The sequence below is a fragment of the Scyliorhinus torazame genome, chromosome 5 (assembly GCF_047496885.1).
Source record: "Scyliorhinus torazame isolate Kashiwa2021f chromosome 5, sScyTor2.1, whole genome shotgun sequence".
Taxonomy (NCBI): Eukaryota; Metazoa; Chordata; class Chondrichthyes; order Carcharhiniformes; family Scyliorhinidae; genus Scyliorhinus; species Scyliorhinus torazame.
Genome location: NC_092711.1, coordinates 91,619,724 through 91,636,329, shown reverse-complemented (window position 1 = coordinate 91,636,329; position 16,606 = coordinate 91,619,724). Strand labels below are relative to the sequence as shown.

The window sequence follows — 16,606 nt, the reverse complement described above, 5'->3', positions numbered from 1 at the left end:
CACTGGTGGATTGGTTGATTGCAATTAGACTTAAACAATTCTATGTTTTAATATGAGATCACCTGAAAGTCTCTGAATTGTCTGCATTGGATGGAACCCTTGTAGCCTCATGTGAGGATATCGGTGTCAGTGTGCAGCTGTGATTTGTCAAATTTAAAATAACTTATTCAGAATTGCTTTGTGTAATTCACTGAAGAATGAATCCCAGACATGCTCAAACTGTGTCCTAGGCCAAACTAGTTTCAGCTGATGCTTCATCAATGACCGTACTCCCATGATAAGGTCAAAAGGCGGGATGCTCGCTGATGACTGCACAATGTTCACCATTTGCGACTCCTCAGTTACTGAAGCGTCCATGGCCAAATGCAGCGAGATAATGTCTAGGTTTATACAGACAAGTGGTAAGTTGCATTTGTGCCACACAAGTGCCAGACTATGACCACCTCCAACAAGAGAGGATCTAACTATTGCCCCTTGACATTAAATAGCATTACCATCATTGAATCCCTCGCTGTCAACATCCTAGGGTTACCATTGACCAGAAACCAAACTGGACTAGCCATAAATATTGTGGCTGCAAGAGCAGATCAAAGGCTAGGATCCTACGGCGAGTAACTCACTTCCTGACTCCCTAAAGCCTGTGCACCATCTACAAGACACAAATCAGGAATATAATGGAATACTCCCCACTTGTCTGGATGGGTGCAGAACCAACAACACTCAAGACAAGGACAAAGTAACCCACTTGATTGGCACCCTATCCACAAACATTCACTCCCTTCACCACGTATGAAAAATGGCAGCTGTGTGTACCATCTACAAGATGCACTGCAGTAACTCACCAAGGCTCCTTAGGCAGCAACTTCCAAACTCAGCATCTCTACCATCTAGAAGCAGAATGGCAGCAGGTACCTGGGAACCACCACCTGGAAGTACCCCTCCAAATCACTAACCATTCCTATTTGGAAATATATATATTTAAAAATATATATTACTGGCAACATCGAGGGCCAGGGCCTGTACTGCGCTGTAATGTTCCATGTTCTATGTCACTGGGTCAAAATCCTTGAACTCCCTCCATAACCGCACAGTGGGTGTACCCACACCTAAGGGACTGCAGCAGATGAAGACGGCAGCTCACCACCACCTTCTCAAGGTCTTCTAGAGATGAGCAATAAATGGTGGCCGAGCCAATGACACCCACATTCCGTAAAAAAAATTTAAACTGTGACCGTAAAAGGAGAAAACATTTTTAAATCATCAAGGCATTGACTCATACTCCAATCAGGACAGAACGAAAAACACTAGTTATGGTCAACAGGAGTAAAATTAAAGGAAAAGGGAATTGAGTTTGGACAATTGGAGGCTTGGAAGAAATAATACTGAATTAGAACGATCCACAGGATGGATGCAGGCGAAGGGAGAGCTGGAGAATCTTCAAATCCAAGCGCGATCTGTCACTTTAATGATTTGTACATAGTCTTATTTGCTGGTAAATTAAAGTCGCCATAGCCCCAGATGACCAGAGGCTGCTTTCCTCTTTGAGGGGGCGAGCTGACTGGTGGTGATTTAACCTGAGGATCACCGCACCTCAGGCGAGCAGTAAGATTGAGAAGGCGGGGCCTTCATGAATAACCTCAGCTGGTTCAGGAATTGAACCTGCGCTGTTGACTTTATTCTGCATCACAAACCAGCTGTCTAGCCAACTGACCTCAACCAGCCCCCAGTTATATCCTAGTATTTTAGAATTAGCAGCTCTGCTAAGGATAAGGAATATCATTGAGTGACGTGTGGCGTGCTTATTCAAGTAAATATAATTAGCTAATTTTACCAGTCTCAGTGTGTCTTCTCAGGTATGTAATCAAGAAATCAGGAAAACAAGCTCATATCTTATAAAAAGCTGGATTGGCCAAAATTAATTGTGAGAACTGAGAGGGAGGAACTAAGGGAGATCAATATTAGTAGAGAAATGGTGTTGGGGAAATTGAGGGATTGAAGGCATAAATCCCCAGGGCCTGATAATCTGCATCCCAAAGTACTTAAACAAGTGGCTCTAGAAATAGTGGATGCATTGGTGGTCATCTTCAAGGATTCTATAGACTCTGGAACAGTTCGTGCAGATTGGAGGGTGGATTATGTAATTCCACTATTTGAAAAAGGGAGGGAGAGAGGAAACAGGGAATTATAGACCAATAAGCCAGATGCAGGAAATGGGGAAATTTCTTGAATCCATGATCAAGGTTTTGTAGCTGAGCTCTTGGGAAAAAAGTGGCAGGATCGGACAGAGTCCGAGGGCAGCACGGTAGCATTGTGGTTGGCACAATTGCTTCACAGCTCCAGGGTCCCAGGTTCGATTCTCGGCTTGGGTCACTGTGCGGAGTCTGCACGTTCTCCCCGTGTGTGCGTGGGTTTCCTCCGGGTGCTCTGGTTTCCTCCCACAGTCCAAAGATGTGCAGGTTAGGTGGATTGGCCATGATAAATTGCCCATAGTGTCCAAAATTGCCCTTAGTGTTGGGTGGGGTTACTGGGTGATGGGGATAGGGTGGAGGTGTGCGCTTGGGTAGGGTGCTCTTTCCAAGAGCCGGTTCAGACTCGATGGGCCGAATCGCCTCCTTCTGCACTGTAAATTCTATGAGTCAGCATGGATTTATGAAGGGAAAATTGAATTTTGAGGATGTAACTAGTAGAATTGATTTTTTTTTTTAAATTTAGAGTACCCCATTCAATTTAGTGTGGCCAATCCACCTACCCTGTACATCTTTAGGTTGTGGGGGAGAAACCCATGCAAACACGTGGAAAATGTGCAAACTCTACACGGACAGTGACCCAGAGCTGGGATCGAACCTGGGACCTCGGCGCCGTGAGACAGCAGTGCTAACCACTGATACATTTACATTGTATCCAACCTTGTGCAAAACCTATCATGGGAGCGTTTGATGGGCCAATGTAGAGGACCACTCCTCCACCCTCTCCCCGTAACCCCACCTAACCATTGGACAGTCGGGGGAAATCTTTTAGAATGGGCAATCCACCTAACCTGTGCATCTTTGGACTGCGGGAGGAAACCGGAGCACCCGGAAGGAACCCACACAGCTACGGGGAGAAATTGCAAACTCTACACAGTCATCCAAGGCTGGAATCGAATCCCCTCCCTCTGATCTCCAGTCAGCCTCTGTTCGAATGAAAAGAGCCCCAGTTTCTCTAATCTCTCCTGGTAACTAAAGCCTCTCTTCCCTGGGATCATCTCAGTGAATCTCTTCTACACCCTCTCCATGGCCTTGACATCCTTCCTGGTGTAAGATCCCCAAAACCTGAAATTATATTCTAACTGCAGCCTCACCAATGATTTGTACAGATTTACATGACCTCAGTCCTTTTGTACTTCACACCCAGAATTATAAAACCTTGGATCCCATGTGTTTTTTAAACACTTTATCAACTTGTCCGCCCACATTTAAAAGTTTGTGTATCTGAATCCTTTTAGGGTTTGGGAGATATTAACATGGCTGAAATACATTGACATCCAATGTCTGATATAATGTGTGTTATGGGAGAGAGAAGTTTAGTCTCAGTTAGAAACTCAAGCAGGCGCTTCACTGCAGCCAGGTCACCGTGGAAACGCTGACAAGACATTCCATTCCACAGAATCGACTCATTGGAAACTAATCGGATTGGGGAGAGGTCAGAGTTTGTCTGTTATTAACCTCAACATCAACTTAAACCAGAGTGAATAATGGAACAGATTAAATTCTAATGTGTGATGTTTGTAGCTACAGTAATGGAATTATCAGAAATAACAGAATTAATAGGTAGGGTAGTTTAGGGAAAATGAGGAAATTACTGAAGAAATGTAACTGCTGGGAACCAAGAATGTGTCCTTGTAAATCAGATTAGAGAAATTCCTGCTGTCTTTTCTTCACTTGCTGCATGAACTGTGTTCTGGACTGGCCACCAAACCTCAGGAAAGATACATTGCACTTGGTAACTGTCCAGTACAGATTGACCATGATGAAGTGAGGCTGGTGAACTGAGTGAGTCCCTTCCCACACACGGAGAACATTAACGGTCGCTCCTCAGTGTGAACAGGTCGATGAATCTCCAGGTCTGATTAAATCTGTTCCACAGTCCCCAGATTTTCAAGGTTTCTTCCAGCGTGACTACATATCGTTCGAAAGTTCAGACCATCGGCTAAAACGTCATCCACATTCCGAACACGGGAACTGTTTCTCCCACATTGAACAGGGTCTTTGAACAAAGAACAATACAACACAGGAACAGGCCCTTCGGCCCTCCAAGCCTGTACCGGTCATAATACCAACCTTTTCCAAACCCTCAGTACATCCTTGTGCCGTATCCCTCTATACCCATCCTATCCATGTCTTTGTCAAGATGCCTTTTGAACACCGTTAATGTATCTGCTTCCACAACCTACCCTGGCAATGCGTTCCAGGCACTCACCACCCTCTGCGTAAAAAAACCTGCTCGCACATCTCCTCTAAACTTTGCACCACGGATCTTAAACCTATGTCCCCTGGTGACTGACCCCTCCACACGAGAAAAGAGTGCCTGCCCATCCACTCTATCTATGCCCCTCATAATCTTGTCGACCTCTATCAGGTTAACCCTCAACCTCTGTCTTTCTAATGAAAACAATCCGAGTCTATTCAGCCTCTCCACATCGCTAACACCCTCCAGACTCGGCAACAGCCTGGTAAACCTCCTCTGCACCCTCTCCAAAGCCTCCACATCCTTCTGGAACTGTGGCGACCAGAATTGTGGACAATATTCCAAGTGTGGCCTTAACAAGGTTTTATACAACTATAGCACGACTTGCCAGTTTTTATACTTGATGGCCCGTCCAATGAAGGCAAGCATTCCATATGTTTTCTTGAGTACCTTGTCCATTTGTGCTGCCAACTTCAAAGGTCTGTGCACATGCCATCACAGATCTCTCTGGCATTCTATATTCCCAGGAGTTTTGCCATTTACGGTATATTTCCCCTCATAATATAACAATATTCTCCTTAACCAGTAATGCTACTCCCCCACCCCTTTTACATCCCTCTCTATCACTCCTGAAGCATCTATATCCTCCAACGTTCAGCTGCCAATCCTGCTCTTCCTTTAAACATGTTTCTGTGATAGCCACAACATCGTAATTCCAAGTACTAATAAGTGCTCTAAGTTCATCTGCCTCCCCACTATACTTCTGGCATTGAAACAAATACACTTCAAACTGCTGTGTTTGAGCAGACAGGGTGACGTTGTTCTCTTATTTTTGTTCTCCAATTCCCCTTCAATTATTACACCTTCTACGCTAGCGCTCTGGTTCTCATCCCCCTGCCATACTAGTTTAAATCCTCCCGAGTGACTCCAGCAAACCTCCCAGCCAGGATATTGGTGTCCCTCCAGTTTAGATGCAATACATCCTTCCTGTACAGATCACACCTGCCTTGGAAAAGATCCCAGTGGCTGTTCACCCTCCCCCTTCAGGATGTCCTGTGTTCGTTCAGAGACATCCTGGACCCTGGCAGCAGGGAGGCAACATGCCATCCTGGAGTCTCTTTCCCGTCCACATAAGCCCCTTCCTGTAGAGTCCCCTATAACTATTGTTCTCCCGCACTTTGCCCTCCCCTGCTGAGCAACAGTGCCATTTGTGGTGCCACTGTTCAGGCTGCTGTTGTTATTTTCCCCACTGGACTATCCCCCCCCCCCCCCCCCCAACAGTATCCAAAACGGTATACCTGTTAGAGAGGGAGACAGCCATAGGGGATTCCTCCACTGCCTGCCTGCCCTTTCTACCTGCCCATCTGTCTGATCCAGTGAACAGACCGTGCAAATAACTTTAACCAGTTACACAGCCTGAAAAAAACATCACACCATTCACAGCAGGGAGACACCGTGCACGTGTCCTGTGTGGACGAGGCTTCAACTGATCATCCAACCTGGAGAGACACAAGGACACCGGCATCATGGAGAAAATGTGGAAATGAGGACTGTGGTAAACGGTTCAAATGTTCAGCTCAGCTGGAAAATCATCGACGCAGTCACACTGGGGAGAAGCCAATCATCTGTTCTGTGTGTGGGAAGGGATTCAGTAGGTCAGCCAGCCTCATGTCACACCAGCAAATTCACACTGAGGAAAGGCCATTCAGCTGCACTCACTGTGAAAAGAGGTTCAGGCGGTTATCTAACCTCAATGTATACCAACATGTTCATACTGGGGAAAGACTGTTCACTTACTCCGTGTGTGGGAAGAGATTCATTCATTCATCCAGCCTTCTGATACACAAACAAATACACACCGAGGAGAATCCACTTATTTGTACTCAGTGTGGGAAGAATTTCAGGCAGTCATCCACTCTCATTGCACACCAACATATTCACACTGGGGAAACTTCATCTCCTCTGTATGTGGGAAGAGATACTCTCAGGGCAGCAGCCTGCTGTTTGTTACACACACGTACACACACAGGGGAGAAGCCATTCATCTGCTCTGTGTGTGGAAAAGGATTCACTCAGTCATTTAACCTCTTGACACATCAACAGCTACATGAGTGACTGAAAAGACTGGATTTTGCTGTTATTGCTGCTGTCAATCACATACAAGATTGATAGTCTTACAATATTTGGTTTATTTCTGATGTCAACAACCCCTATAACTGGCTGCAGTTTAATATTCTGGATTTGTCACTGAACTTGGGGCTGCAGGGACTCTTTTTAAAATCATCTTTCCTCTTTATTCAATGTCTCTCTCAGGAACACACTTGCTATAGTGTTATGAACTTTTACTTTAATCCTAAATAGTTTTTGGTTTCTGAAACATTCCACTTGATCTCCCAAGTGGAAAATGCTGATTAATCCTTGCTGACAATTCTTTCTGACTTACACATTCTTCACTGTGCCACCACCATTATGAAATTAAATTATCAACATGAAATAAAACCATAAAATATTTCACAGGTTCATCAATAGAAACTTAATCAATCAACATTATTATTGATGATGTTTGGAAGTTGCTGAGTTGAATCATTTCTGACACAGCAGCAGCAACATTTGGTAAAGGTGGAACCCACAACAAAGACTGGTTTGAGACCCACTCAGCAGAGATGACATCTGTCATTGAAGCAAAAGGCAAAGCTGACCTGATGCCCAACATAAACCCAAGAGCTAGAACACTGCATCACTTGGGACTTGAACATTGCCAAGACTATTGCGTAAAAGGTGGAGATGCTGTGCAAATAAACACTGGAGCAGCCTCTGTCAAGAAATCTGAAACCAAAGATAGTTTCATATTTCTTTTGGTTTCAGATTCCAGCATCTGCAGTAATTTGCGTTTATCAAGGAATCTGAAAAGCCTTTGATTATGGATTATTAAAAATTTTTTTTTAGAGTACCCAAGACATTTTATCCAATTAAGGGGCAATTTACCACAGCCAATCCACCTACCCTGCACGTTTTTGGGTTGTGGGAGCGAAACCCACGCAAACACGGGGAGAATGTGCAAACTCCACAGATTGACCCGGAGCCAGGATCGAACCAGGGACCGGCGTCGTGAGGCAGCAGTGCAAACCACTGCGCCACCGTGCTGCCCTGATTATGGATTAGGGTGAAGTTCTCACCAACAGATGTAAACATGTCCCGCTGGGTTGAACAAGACTGTGAGCTGTACCCCTGTGAGACGGACACCTCCCGGTCTCTTTGACTCTCCTGCAGCTTCCTGTCATGGTTGAGTTGAACAAGCAATCCTCATCACTTGAACTGGAAAAGGCCATTGATTGTTGAGAAAGCAGAAAGGCACCCAGCAAGGATGGCATTCCAGCTGAACTGTTCAAACACACAGTCCCATCGACTGTCACACCTTCATGACCTGCTCCCCCTCTGTTGTTGGCTGTTCCTCATTTCGAGGATGACATCTACTCAGAGTCATGTGTTTTCTCTTGTGGTCTTTTTGCGATGGGAGAATGTGTTTCTCGACCTACAGATCTTTGGCAGAGATCCCTCTCTGCTACTCTCTGCCTCTTCATTGAGGCGTTGGAATTCAAAAGTAATAATAATAATAATCTTTATTATTGTCACACGTAGGCTTGCATTATCAGTGTAATGAAGTTACTGTGAAAATCCCCCAGTCGCCACACTCTGGCGCCTGTTCGGGTGACTAATTCACCTAACAAGCACGTCTTTCGGGGAGAATATGCAAACTCCGCACAGACAGTGAACCAAGTGGGAATCGAACATGGGACCCTGGGACTCTGAAGCAATGGTGCTAACCACTGTGCTACCATGCTGCCCTAATGATGCAGTTTGGTGGGCATGTTGTCACGATAGTGACTGATTGGCAGGTATTAGACAGGAGCTGAGGAGCATAAAGTGGGAACAATTGTTTGTGGGGAAATGCACAACAGTAATGTGGTGGTTATTTAAGGAGCACTTGCTGCGAGTGCTGGATAGTTTTGTCCCACTGAGACGAGGAAGGAATGGTAAGGTGAATGAATCTTGGATGACAAGAGAAATGGAGCTGCTAGTCAAGAGGAAGAACGAAGCTTACGCAAGGTTGAGGAAGCAAGGATCTAGAGGGTTACAAGGTAGCCAGGAAGCAACTCATAAATGGACTGAGGAGAGCTAGAAGGGGGCATGAAAAAGCCCTGGCGGGAAGGATTAGGGAAAACCCCAAGGCGTTCTACACTTATGTGAGAAATAAGAGGATGATCAGAGTGAGAATAGGGCCGATCAGGAATAGTGGAGGGAACTTGTTCCTAGAGTCTGAGGAGATGGGGGAAGCCCCAAATGAATATTTTGCTTCAGTATTCACGAGAGAGAGGGACCTTGTTGCTCATGAGAGCAGTGTGAACTAGGTTAATAGACTCGAACAGGTTGACATTAAGGAGGATGTGCTGGAAATTTTGAAAAGCATCAAGATAGATAAGTCCCCTGTGCCTGACGGGATTTACCCAAGGATACTACGGGAAGCGAGGGAGGAGATTGCTGCGCTGTTGGCGATGATCTTTGCGTCCTCGCTCTCCACTGGAGTAGTACCAGATGATTGGAGGGAGGCAAATGTTGTTCCTCTGTTCAAGAAAGGGAATAAGGAAATCCCTGGGAATTACAGAGCCATCAGTCTTACGTCTGTGGTGAGCAAAGTACTGCAACGGATTCTGAGAGATAGGATTTATGATTATTTAGAAAACCATAGTTTGATTAAAGATAGTCAGCGTGGCTTTGTGAGGGGCAGGTCATGCCTCACAAGCCTCATTGAATTCTTTGAGGATGTGACGAGACACATTGATGAAGGTCGGGCAGTGGATATGGTGTATATGGATTTCAGTAAGACATTTGCTAAGTTTCCCTATGGTAGGCTCATTCAGAGAGTTAGGGGGCATGGGATACAGGGAAATTTGGCTGTCTGGATACAGAATTCGCTGGCCAATAGAAAACAGTGGGTAGTAGTGGATGGAAAGTATTCCACCTGGTGGTCGGTGACCAGTGTCCTGCAGGGATCTGTTCTTGGACCTCTGCTCTTTGTAGTTTTAAAAAATGACTTGGATGAGGAAGTGGAAAGGTGGATTAGTACGTTTGCCGATGACACAAAGATTGGGGGAGTTGTAGATAGTGTTGAGGGCTGATGCAGGTTACAACAGGACATTGACAGAATGCAGAGCTGGGCTGTGAAGTGGCAGATGGAGTTCAACCTAGATAAATGTGAAGTGATTCATTTTGGAAGGTCGAATTTGAATGATGAATACAGGATTAAAAGGCAGGATTCTTGGAAGTGCGGAAGAACAGAGAGATCTTGGGGTCCACATACAGAGATCCCTCAAAGTTGCCACCCAGGTTGATAGGATTGTTAAGAAGGCTTTCATGAGCAGGGGGTTTGAGTTTAAGAGCCGCGAGGTTTTGCTGCAGCTTGATAAAACCCTACTTAGACCAGACTTGGAATATTGTGTCCAGTTCTGGTCGCCTCATTATAGGAAGGATGTAGATGCTTTGGAGAGGGTACAGAGGAGATTTACCAAGATGCTGCCTGGACTGGAGGGCATGTCTTATGAAGAAAGGTTGAGAGAGCGAGGGCTTTTCCCACTGGAGCGAAGAAGGAAGAGAGGTGACTTGATAGAGGTGTACAAGGTAATGGGAAGCACGGATAGAGTGGATAGCCAGAGACTTTTCCCCAGGGTGGAAATGGCTGTCACAAGGGGACATAATTTTAAGGTGATTGGAGGAAGGTATAGGGGAGATGTCAGAGGTAGGTTCTTTACACCAAAATTGGTGGGTGCGTGGAATGCACTGCCAGCAGAGGGCGTGGAGTCAGAAACATTAGGAAGTTTTGGCATATGGACAGCAGTAAATTGAAAGGGTGTAGGTTAGGTTGATCTGAGATTAGGATAAATGGTCGGCACAACATCATGGGCCGAAGGGCCTGAACTGTGCTGTACTGTTCTATGTTCTAAACTCTTCCCAGTCATTACGGTCAATGCGTATTACATAAGTGGGGAGTGAACAGGAGTGGAGTAAATTTAGAGACAGGCAAGGAAGCACCCACATATTAGCCTTGACCAGAACACCAGCTTTTTCAGCATTGTTTCTCCAGAGTTATTAAAGCTCTCGAAGGAAGGAAGCACAGGTTCAGGTGCTGATGGAGATCCTGTTGCATCCTCAGTCACCAAGAGTAATTATATATAAAATCGAGGTCTTGAAATATGTGAAGGTATGATTGATAAATTTGCAGATGGAAAATTGTTGGTGTGGTAACTAGCGAGGAGAAAAGCCTTAAATTACAGCATGATACAGATGGGCTGGTTATATGGGCAGAACAGTGGCAAATGGAATTTAACCAGGAAAAGTGGCAGCTCTTGTACAGGGTCAGTATAGACATGGTGTGCCGGGTGACATCTGTGCTGGATCATTCTAGAAAACACTGAACATTCAGTATCACGAGCAAGAGGGAAGAAGATAGAGGAATTACTGATTCTGGGATTGAATCCAGCAAGAGTTTGCATCTTTTGGGGAGAGAGGAAGCACCCATTGGGGAAAAAAAACCTTAAGTTCTGCATTGTTCCACAGGAGAGCAGCATTTAATCATCTTGAGAAATGGAAAATAGATGACCTATTGACAATAGTTTGTTTGATTATTTTTATCAATTGGTAACTAAGTTATTTTGTATTTACTGCTTGTGGTGTCAATGGTGCGGCTATTACCCAACATTCACTGCGCCTGTAAATGTGCCCTATACACTCCACAGGAGCCCAGTGCGCAGACGCATTGCTCGGTGTATCGAGCATGCGCAGTGTCACTTTGCTCGGAGGTCTGGGCGTGTTGGAGCGGCTGTTTCCAGCAGTGGGGCTGAGGGAGGAATGGAGCCGGGAGTCGGGCAAAGAAAACTTAACTATATTACACTGGAGAAAGAAGGTTGGAAAGATCTCAATACAAACACAAAAATACAGTTCAAATAATTTATTTTCTTTTACCCCAGCAATATCCTGACAGAAACAACGGCCGTAATTCTCCGTTCACATCGCTCCCGCGAATGGAGTTCTGGATGAGTGCCAAATTCTCCGCTCTTCATAAATTCTGACATTGGTAAGAGGCGTTTAACAATATGGAGGAAGCGAGAGATCTCGGGGGTGGGCGGAAACGTTGTGAAAAGCTGCTGCAATCCTCGGAAGAGAGTTTCCGGGACCCAGTTTGTACCGAGCGGAGCTGCAGCTCCTCATGTTCGGCTCCGGGTTAACGGCCGCCATCTTTGTTGGATGTGCATCAGGGCGCATGCGCGTTTGTCATCTTTGTCGGGCGATGTTTCAATGAGTGGGGCGATCTGGATCTGGAGATTATCGACCTTTGTGTGGAAGGATGGTGTTCCAGATCATTATCACTCACTGTATAAAATGACTACCTCCTATCTCCCCTGTAGATCTTATTCACAATCTTAAATCTGTGTCCTGTAATCCTTTTACAATCTACTGATGGGAATAGTTTAAAAAAATCTTTTGCCGGTTTGCCGTTGTTTCTGGTGCCTGGGTCGATGCCGGGTGTTCCGTCTGGTTTTATTCCCTTTTTCATGTTTTTGATGTGATTGAATCAGCTTGGACCAGTCCATTTAGGATCCAGAACACAATTGAAGTCTCCTCCAAGAATCAATTGATCTGTATCCAGGTCTGGGATGGATTCCAACAATTTTTTTACAAATGTTTCTATGAGATCCCCTCATTTTAAAAAAAAGATAGAGAAGCAGAATTATGCCATTCAGCCCATTGAGTTTTCGAGTTTGCTCTGCCATTCGATCCTGGCTGATATGTTTCCCATCCCCATTCATCCTGTATTGTAGCTCTCTTGAAATGAATGCGAACATTGCATTTGCCTTTCTAACTGCTGACTTTCCTTTATTTGTCCTTGGGATGTGGGTGTCGCTGGCATTTGCTGCCCATCCCTAATTGCCCTTGAACTGAGTGGCTTGCTGGGCCATTTCAGAGGGGGCAGTTTGGGAGGATGTGAGGCTGAAGTGATTAAATGACAAGGGGGATAATGGTGCAAGACAAAACTGGGTGACAATGATATAAGTAAATAAACTAATAGGACACGAGAAGAAATAAAAGGCAGGTCCAGGTGAGGTATAAATGGCAAAAGCAGAACCGTTACCAGCACCAACTGTCTAAAAATATTGGAGTGATGATTATAATCTGAAATTACTGAAATGAATGTGTCTGGAAGGTCATAAATTGCCGAACGAAATTGTACCCGAATAGGAGCCTGAGTATGGAGACTTGGGAATTTTCACAGTAACTTCATTGCAGTGTTAATGTAAGCCTACTTGTGACACTAATAAGGATTATTATTATCTGGAGCAATCCAGTCAGAGTCATTCTCCTGCTCTGTCTCTGTATCCTCACAGCTTTATTTCTCTCGGGTTTCTATCCAATTTTTCAAAACATCATTTATTGTGGCTATTTCCAAACTCCATCAGAGGCAGCAAGTTTCAGCATTGACACTGGCTGGGTAAAAACATTCTTCCTCATACCTACTGGACCATTTACATGCATAGATATGGAGCAACGTAGAAAATAGGAGCAGGAGGAGACCATTTGGCCCTTCGAGCCTGCTCCACCATTCATCATGATCAGAGCTGATTCAGCTCAATAGCCTAATCCCGCTTTCCCCCATATCCTTTGATCCCCTTCGCCCTAAGTGCTGTATCGAACTACTTCTTGAAAATATTCCACAGGCTCACCACTCTGTGGGTGAAGAAATTTCTCCTCATCTCTGTCCTAAATGGTCGACCCCGTATCCTCAGACTGTGACCCCTATTTCTGGACACACCCACTATCAGGAACATCCGTCCTGAATCTACTCTGTCTCGCCCTGTTTTTTTTTTAACATAAATTTAGAGTGCCCAATTCTTTTTTTGCAATTCAGGGGCAATTTTAGAGTGGCCAATCTACCTACCCTGCACATCTTTGGATTTGTGGGGGTGAGACCCACACAAACACAGAGAGAATATGCAAACTCCACACACACAGTGACCCGGGGCCGGAATCGAACTCGGGTCCTTGGCGACATGAGGCAGCAGTGCTAACCACTGCGCCACCCACTGTTTCGAGGTTTCTATGAGATCCGCCCTCATTCTTTTGAACTTGGGGCAGCACGGTAGCACTGTGGCTTCACAGCGCCAGGGTCCCAGGTTCGATTCCCCGCTGTCTGTGCGGAGTCTGCACATTTTCCCCGTGTCTGCGTGGGTTTCCTCCGAGTGCTCCGGTTTCCTCCCACAGTCCAAAGATGCGCAGGTTAGGTGGATTGGCCATGCTAAATTGCCCTTAGTAACCAAAAAGGTTGGGAGAGGTTATTGGGTTACGGGGATGAGGGGGAAGCGAGGGCTTAAGTGGGTCGCTGCAGACTCGATGGGCCAAATGGCCTCCTTCTGCACTGTATGTTTTATGTTCCAGCGAATACTGGAATACATTGCGCAGGTCAAGGACACACAGCCTGAGTGAGAGAGATACAGACCGAGTGAGAATTTGGTAATTTGGTGCAGTGAGGTAATTCGGTGAAGAGTGGGAGAAGGTGCTTTTTCCCTACTGTTTTGTTCTCTCTCTTTCTTCGGGCCTAATTTCGGGAGCCGTTCGGAGGAGGAGGAGCAGTCTCTGTGAGTATAAAAACCTAACGGAAACTTCCTGTTTTCCAGTTTTTTTCCCAAAAGTGACGTCAGAGGGAAGCTGTGATCTGAGTGGTTGATAGCAAATCTGCCCCAAATTTTTTTAAAAACACAGCTAAACTCATAAACATAAATTAAACTAATTAATTAATTAGTGATGGCTGGTCAGGTGATGTGCTTGAGCTGCTTGATGTGGGAGCTGGCAGATCGCATTGCGAGCTGCAGCGACCACATCTGCAGTAAGTGTTGGCTGCTCGAAGAGCTCCGGCTCAGAGTTGATGAGCTGGAGTCTGAGCTTCAAACACTGAGGCACATCCGGGAGGGGGAGACTTACCTGGACACTGTGTTTCAGGAGGCAGTCACACCAGTCAGAGTAAATCCTGCCAGTGGCCAGGGACAGCAGGGTGTGACTGCAAGTCAGGCAGGTAAAGGGAACCAGCAGTCAGGAACTCAGGAGCCTCAGCCCTTGACTCTGTCCAACAGGTATGAGGCACTTGCTCCCTTTGTGGATGGCGAACAGGGCTGCAGGAAGGATGAGTCAGCTGACCAAGGCACCATGGTTCAGCAGGCCATTCAAGGGGAGGGAGTAAATAGGCAAGTTGTAGTTGTAGGGGATTCTATTATCAGGGGGATAGATAGTATCCTTTGTGAGCCGGATAAAGAGTCCCGCATGGTATGTTGCCTGCCCGGTGCTAGGGTGCGGGACATCTCTGACCGGCTTGATAGGATACGGGAGAGGGAGGGGGAGGATCCAGTTGGTGTGGTCCATGTCGTACCAACAACATAGGCAAGTCTAGGAAAGAGGACCTGTTTAGAGATTATAAAGAGCTAGGATTCAAATTAAAAAACAGGTCCTCCAGGGTCATAATCTCCGAATTACTGCCCGAGCCACGTGCAAATTGGCATAGGGAGGCAAGAATAAGGGAAGTTAACACGTGGCTGAAAGAGTGGTGTGGGAAAGAGGGGTTCCTTTTCATGGTACACTGGCATCAGTTTTGGGACAGGGGGGACCTATACCGTTGGGATGGTCTCCACCTGAACCGAGCTGGGACCAGTGTTCTGGCGAAAAGAATAAATAGGGTGGTCAATAGGACTTTAAACTAAAGATTGGGGGGGAAGGGAAAGTCAGGGAACCAAGAGGTGAAGTAATCAGTGGGAAGCGTAGCTGCTTAGGAATACAAAAAAAGCACGAAAAGACAAAACTCAGGAGAGGTTACGATAGTCCCCATCCCACAAAATATGACACAGTGTACGGAAAGGCTCAGTTAAACCAAGGTCCACCACACTAAGAAAACAAAAAGGGACGGTCAATAGAGAATTAAAGGTGCTATATTTAAATGCGTGCAGTGTACGGAACAAGGTAGATGAGCTTGTGGCCCAGATTGTGACTGGCAGGTATGATGTGGTAGGCATCACAGAGACATGGTTGCAGGGGGTTCAGGACTGGCATTTAAACATCCAGGGATTCACAACCTATCGAAAAGACAGGGAGGTGGGCAGAGGGGGCGGGGTTGCCTTGTTAATTAGGAATGAAATTAAATCAATAGCACTAAATGACATAGGGTCAGATGATGTGGAGTCTGTGTGGGTAGAGTTGAGGAACCACAAAGGCAAAAAAACATAATGGGAGTTATGTACAGGCCTCCGAACAGTGGTCAGGACCGGGGACACAAAATGCACCACGAAATAGAAAGTGCATGTCAGAAAGGCAAGGTCACAGTGATTATGGGGGACTTCAATATGCAGGTGGACTGGGTAAATAATGTTGCCAGTGGACCCAAGGAAAGGGAATTCATTGAATGTTTACAGGAGGGCTTTTTGGAACAGCTTGTGATGGAGCCCACGAGGGAACAGGCCATTCTGGACTGAGTGTTATGTAATGAGCCAGACTTGATTAAAGATCTTAAAGTAAGGGAGCACTTAGGAGGGAGTGATCATAATATGGTAGAATTCAATCTCCAATTTGAAAGAAAGAAGGTAGAATCAGATGTAAAGGTGTTACAGTTAAATAAAGGTAACTACAGGGGCATGAGGGAGGAACTGACGAAAATCGACTGGGAGCAGAGCCTAGTGGGAAAGACAGTAGAACAGCAATGGCAGGAGTTTCTGGGAGTAATTGAGGACACAGTGCAGAGGTTCATCCCAAAGAAAAGAAAGGTTATCAGAGGGGTGATTAGGCAGCCATGGCTGACAAAGGAAGTTAGGCAATGCATCAAAGCAAAAGAGAAAGCCTATAATGTGGCAAAGAGTAGTGGGAAGTCAGAAGATTGGGAAGGCTACAAAAACAAACAGAGGATAACAAAGAGAGAAATAAGGAAAGAGAGGATCAAATATGAAGGTAGGCTAGCCAGTAACATTAGGAATGATAGTAAAAGTTTCTTTAAATACATTAAAAACAAACGGGAGGCAAAAGTTGACATTGGGCCGCTCCAAAATGACGCTGGTAATTTTGTGATGGGAGACAA

At 45.6% G+C, this 16,606-nt stretch overlaps 2 protein-coding genes across 4 annotated transcripts in view; one reads left to right on the top strand and one right to left on the bottom strand.

Moving 5' to 3' along the window:
- Positions 1-16,606, bottom strand: part of LOC140421475 (uncharacterized) — an 856,937-nt gene that overhangs the window by 575,515 nt on the left and 264,816 nt on the right. The window lies entirely within an intron of this gene.
- The window catches only part of LOC140421474 (uncharacterized), a 366,287-nt gene continuing 360,940 nt past the window's right edge, over positions 11,260-16,606 (top strand). The window contains exon 1 of one of the 2 annotated variants that reach the window (XM_072506201.1): positions 11,260-11,404. In XM_072506201.1, the coding sequence (XP_072362302.1) occupies positions 11,350-11,404 (55 nt within the window). In that variant the 5' untranslated portion in view covers positions 11,260-11,349. The remainder of the gene's footprint in view (positions 11,405-16,606) is intronic. The other variant, XM_072506198.1, reaches the window with a different exon arrangement.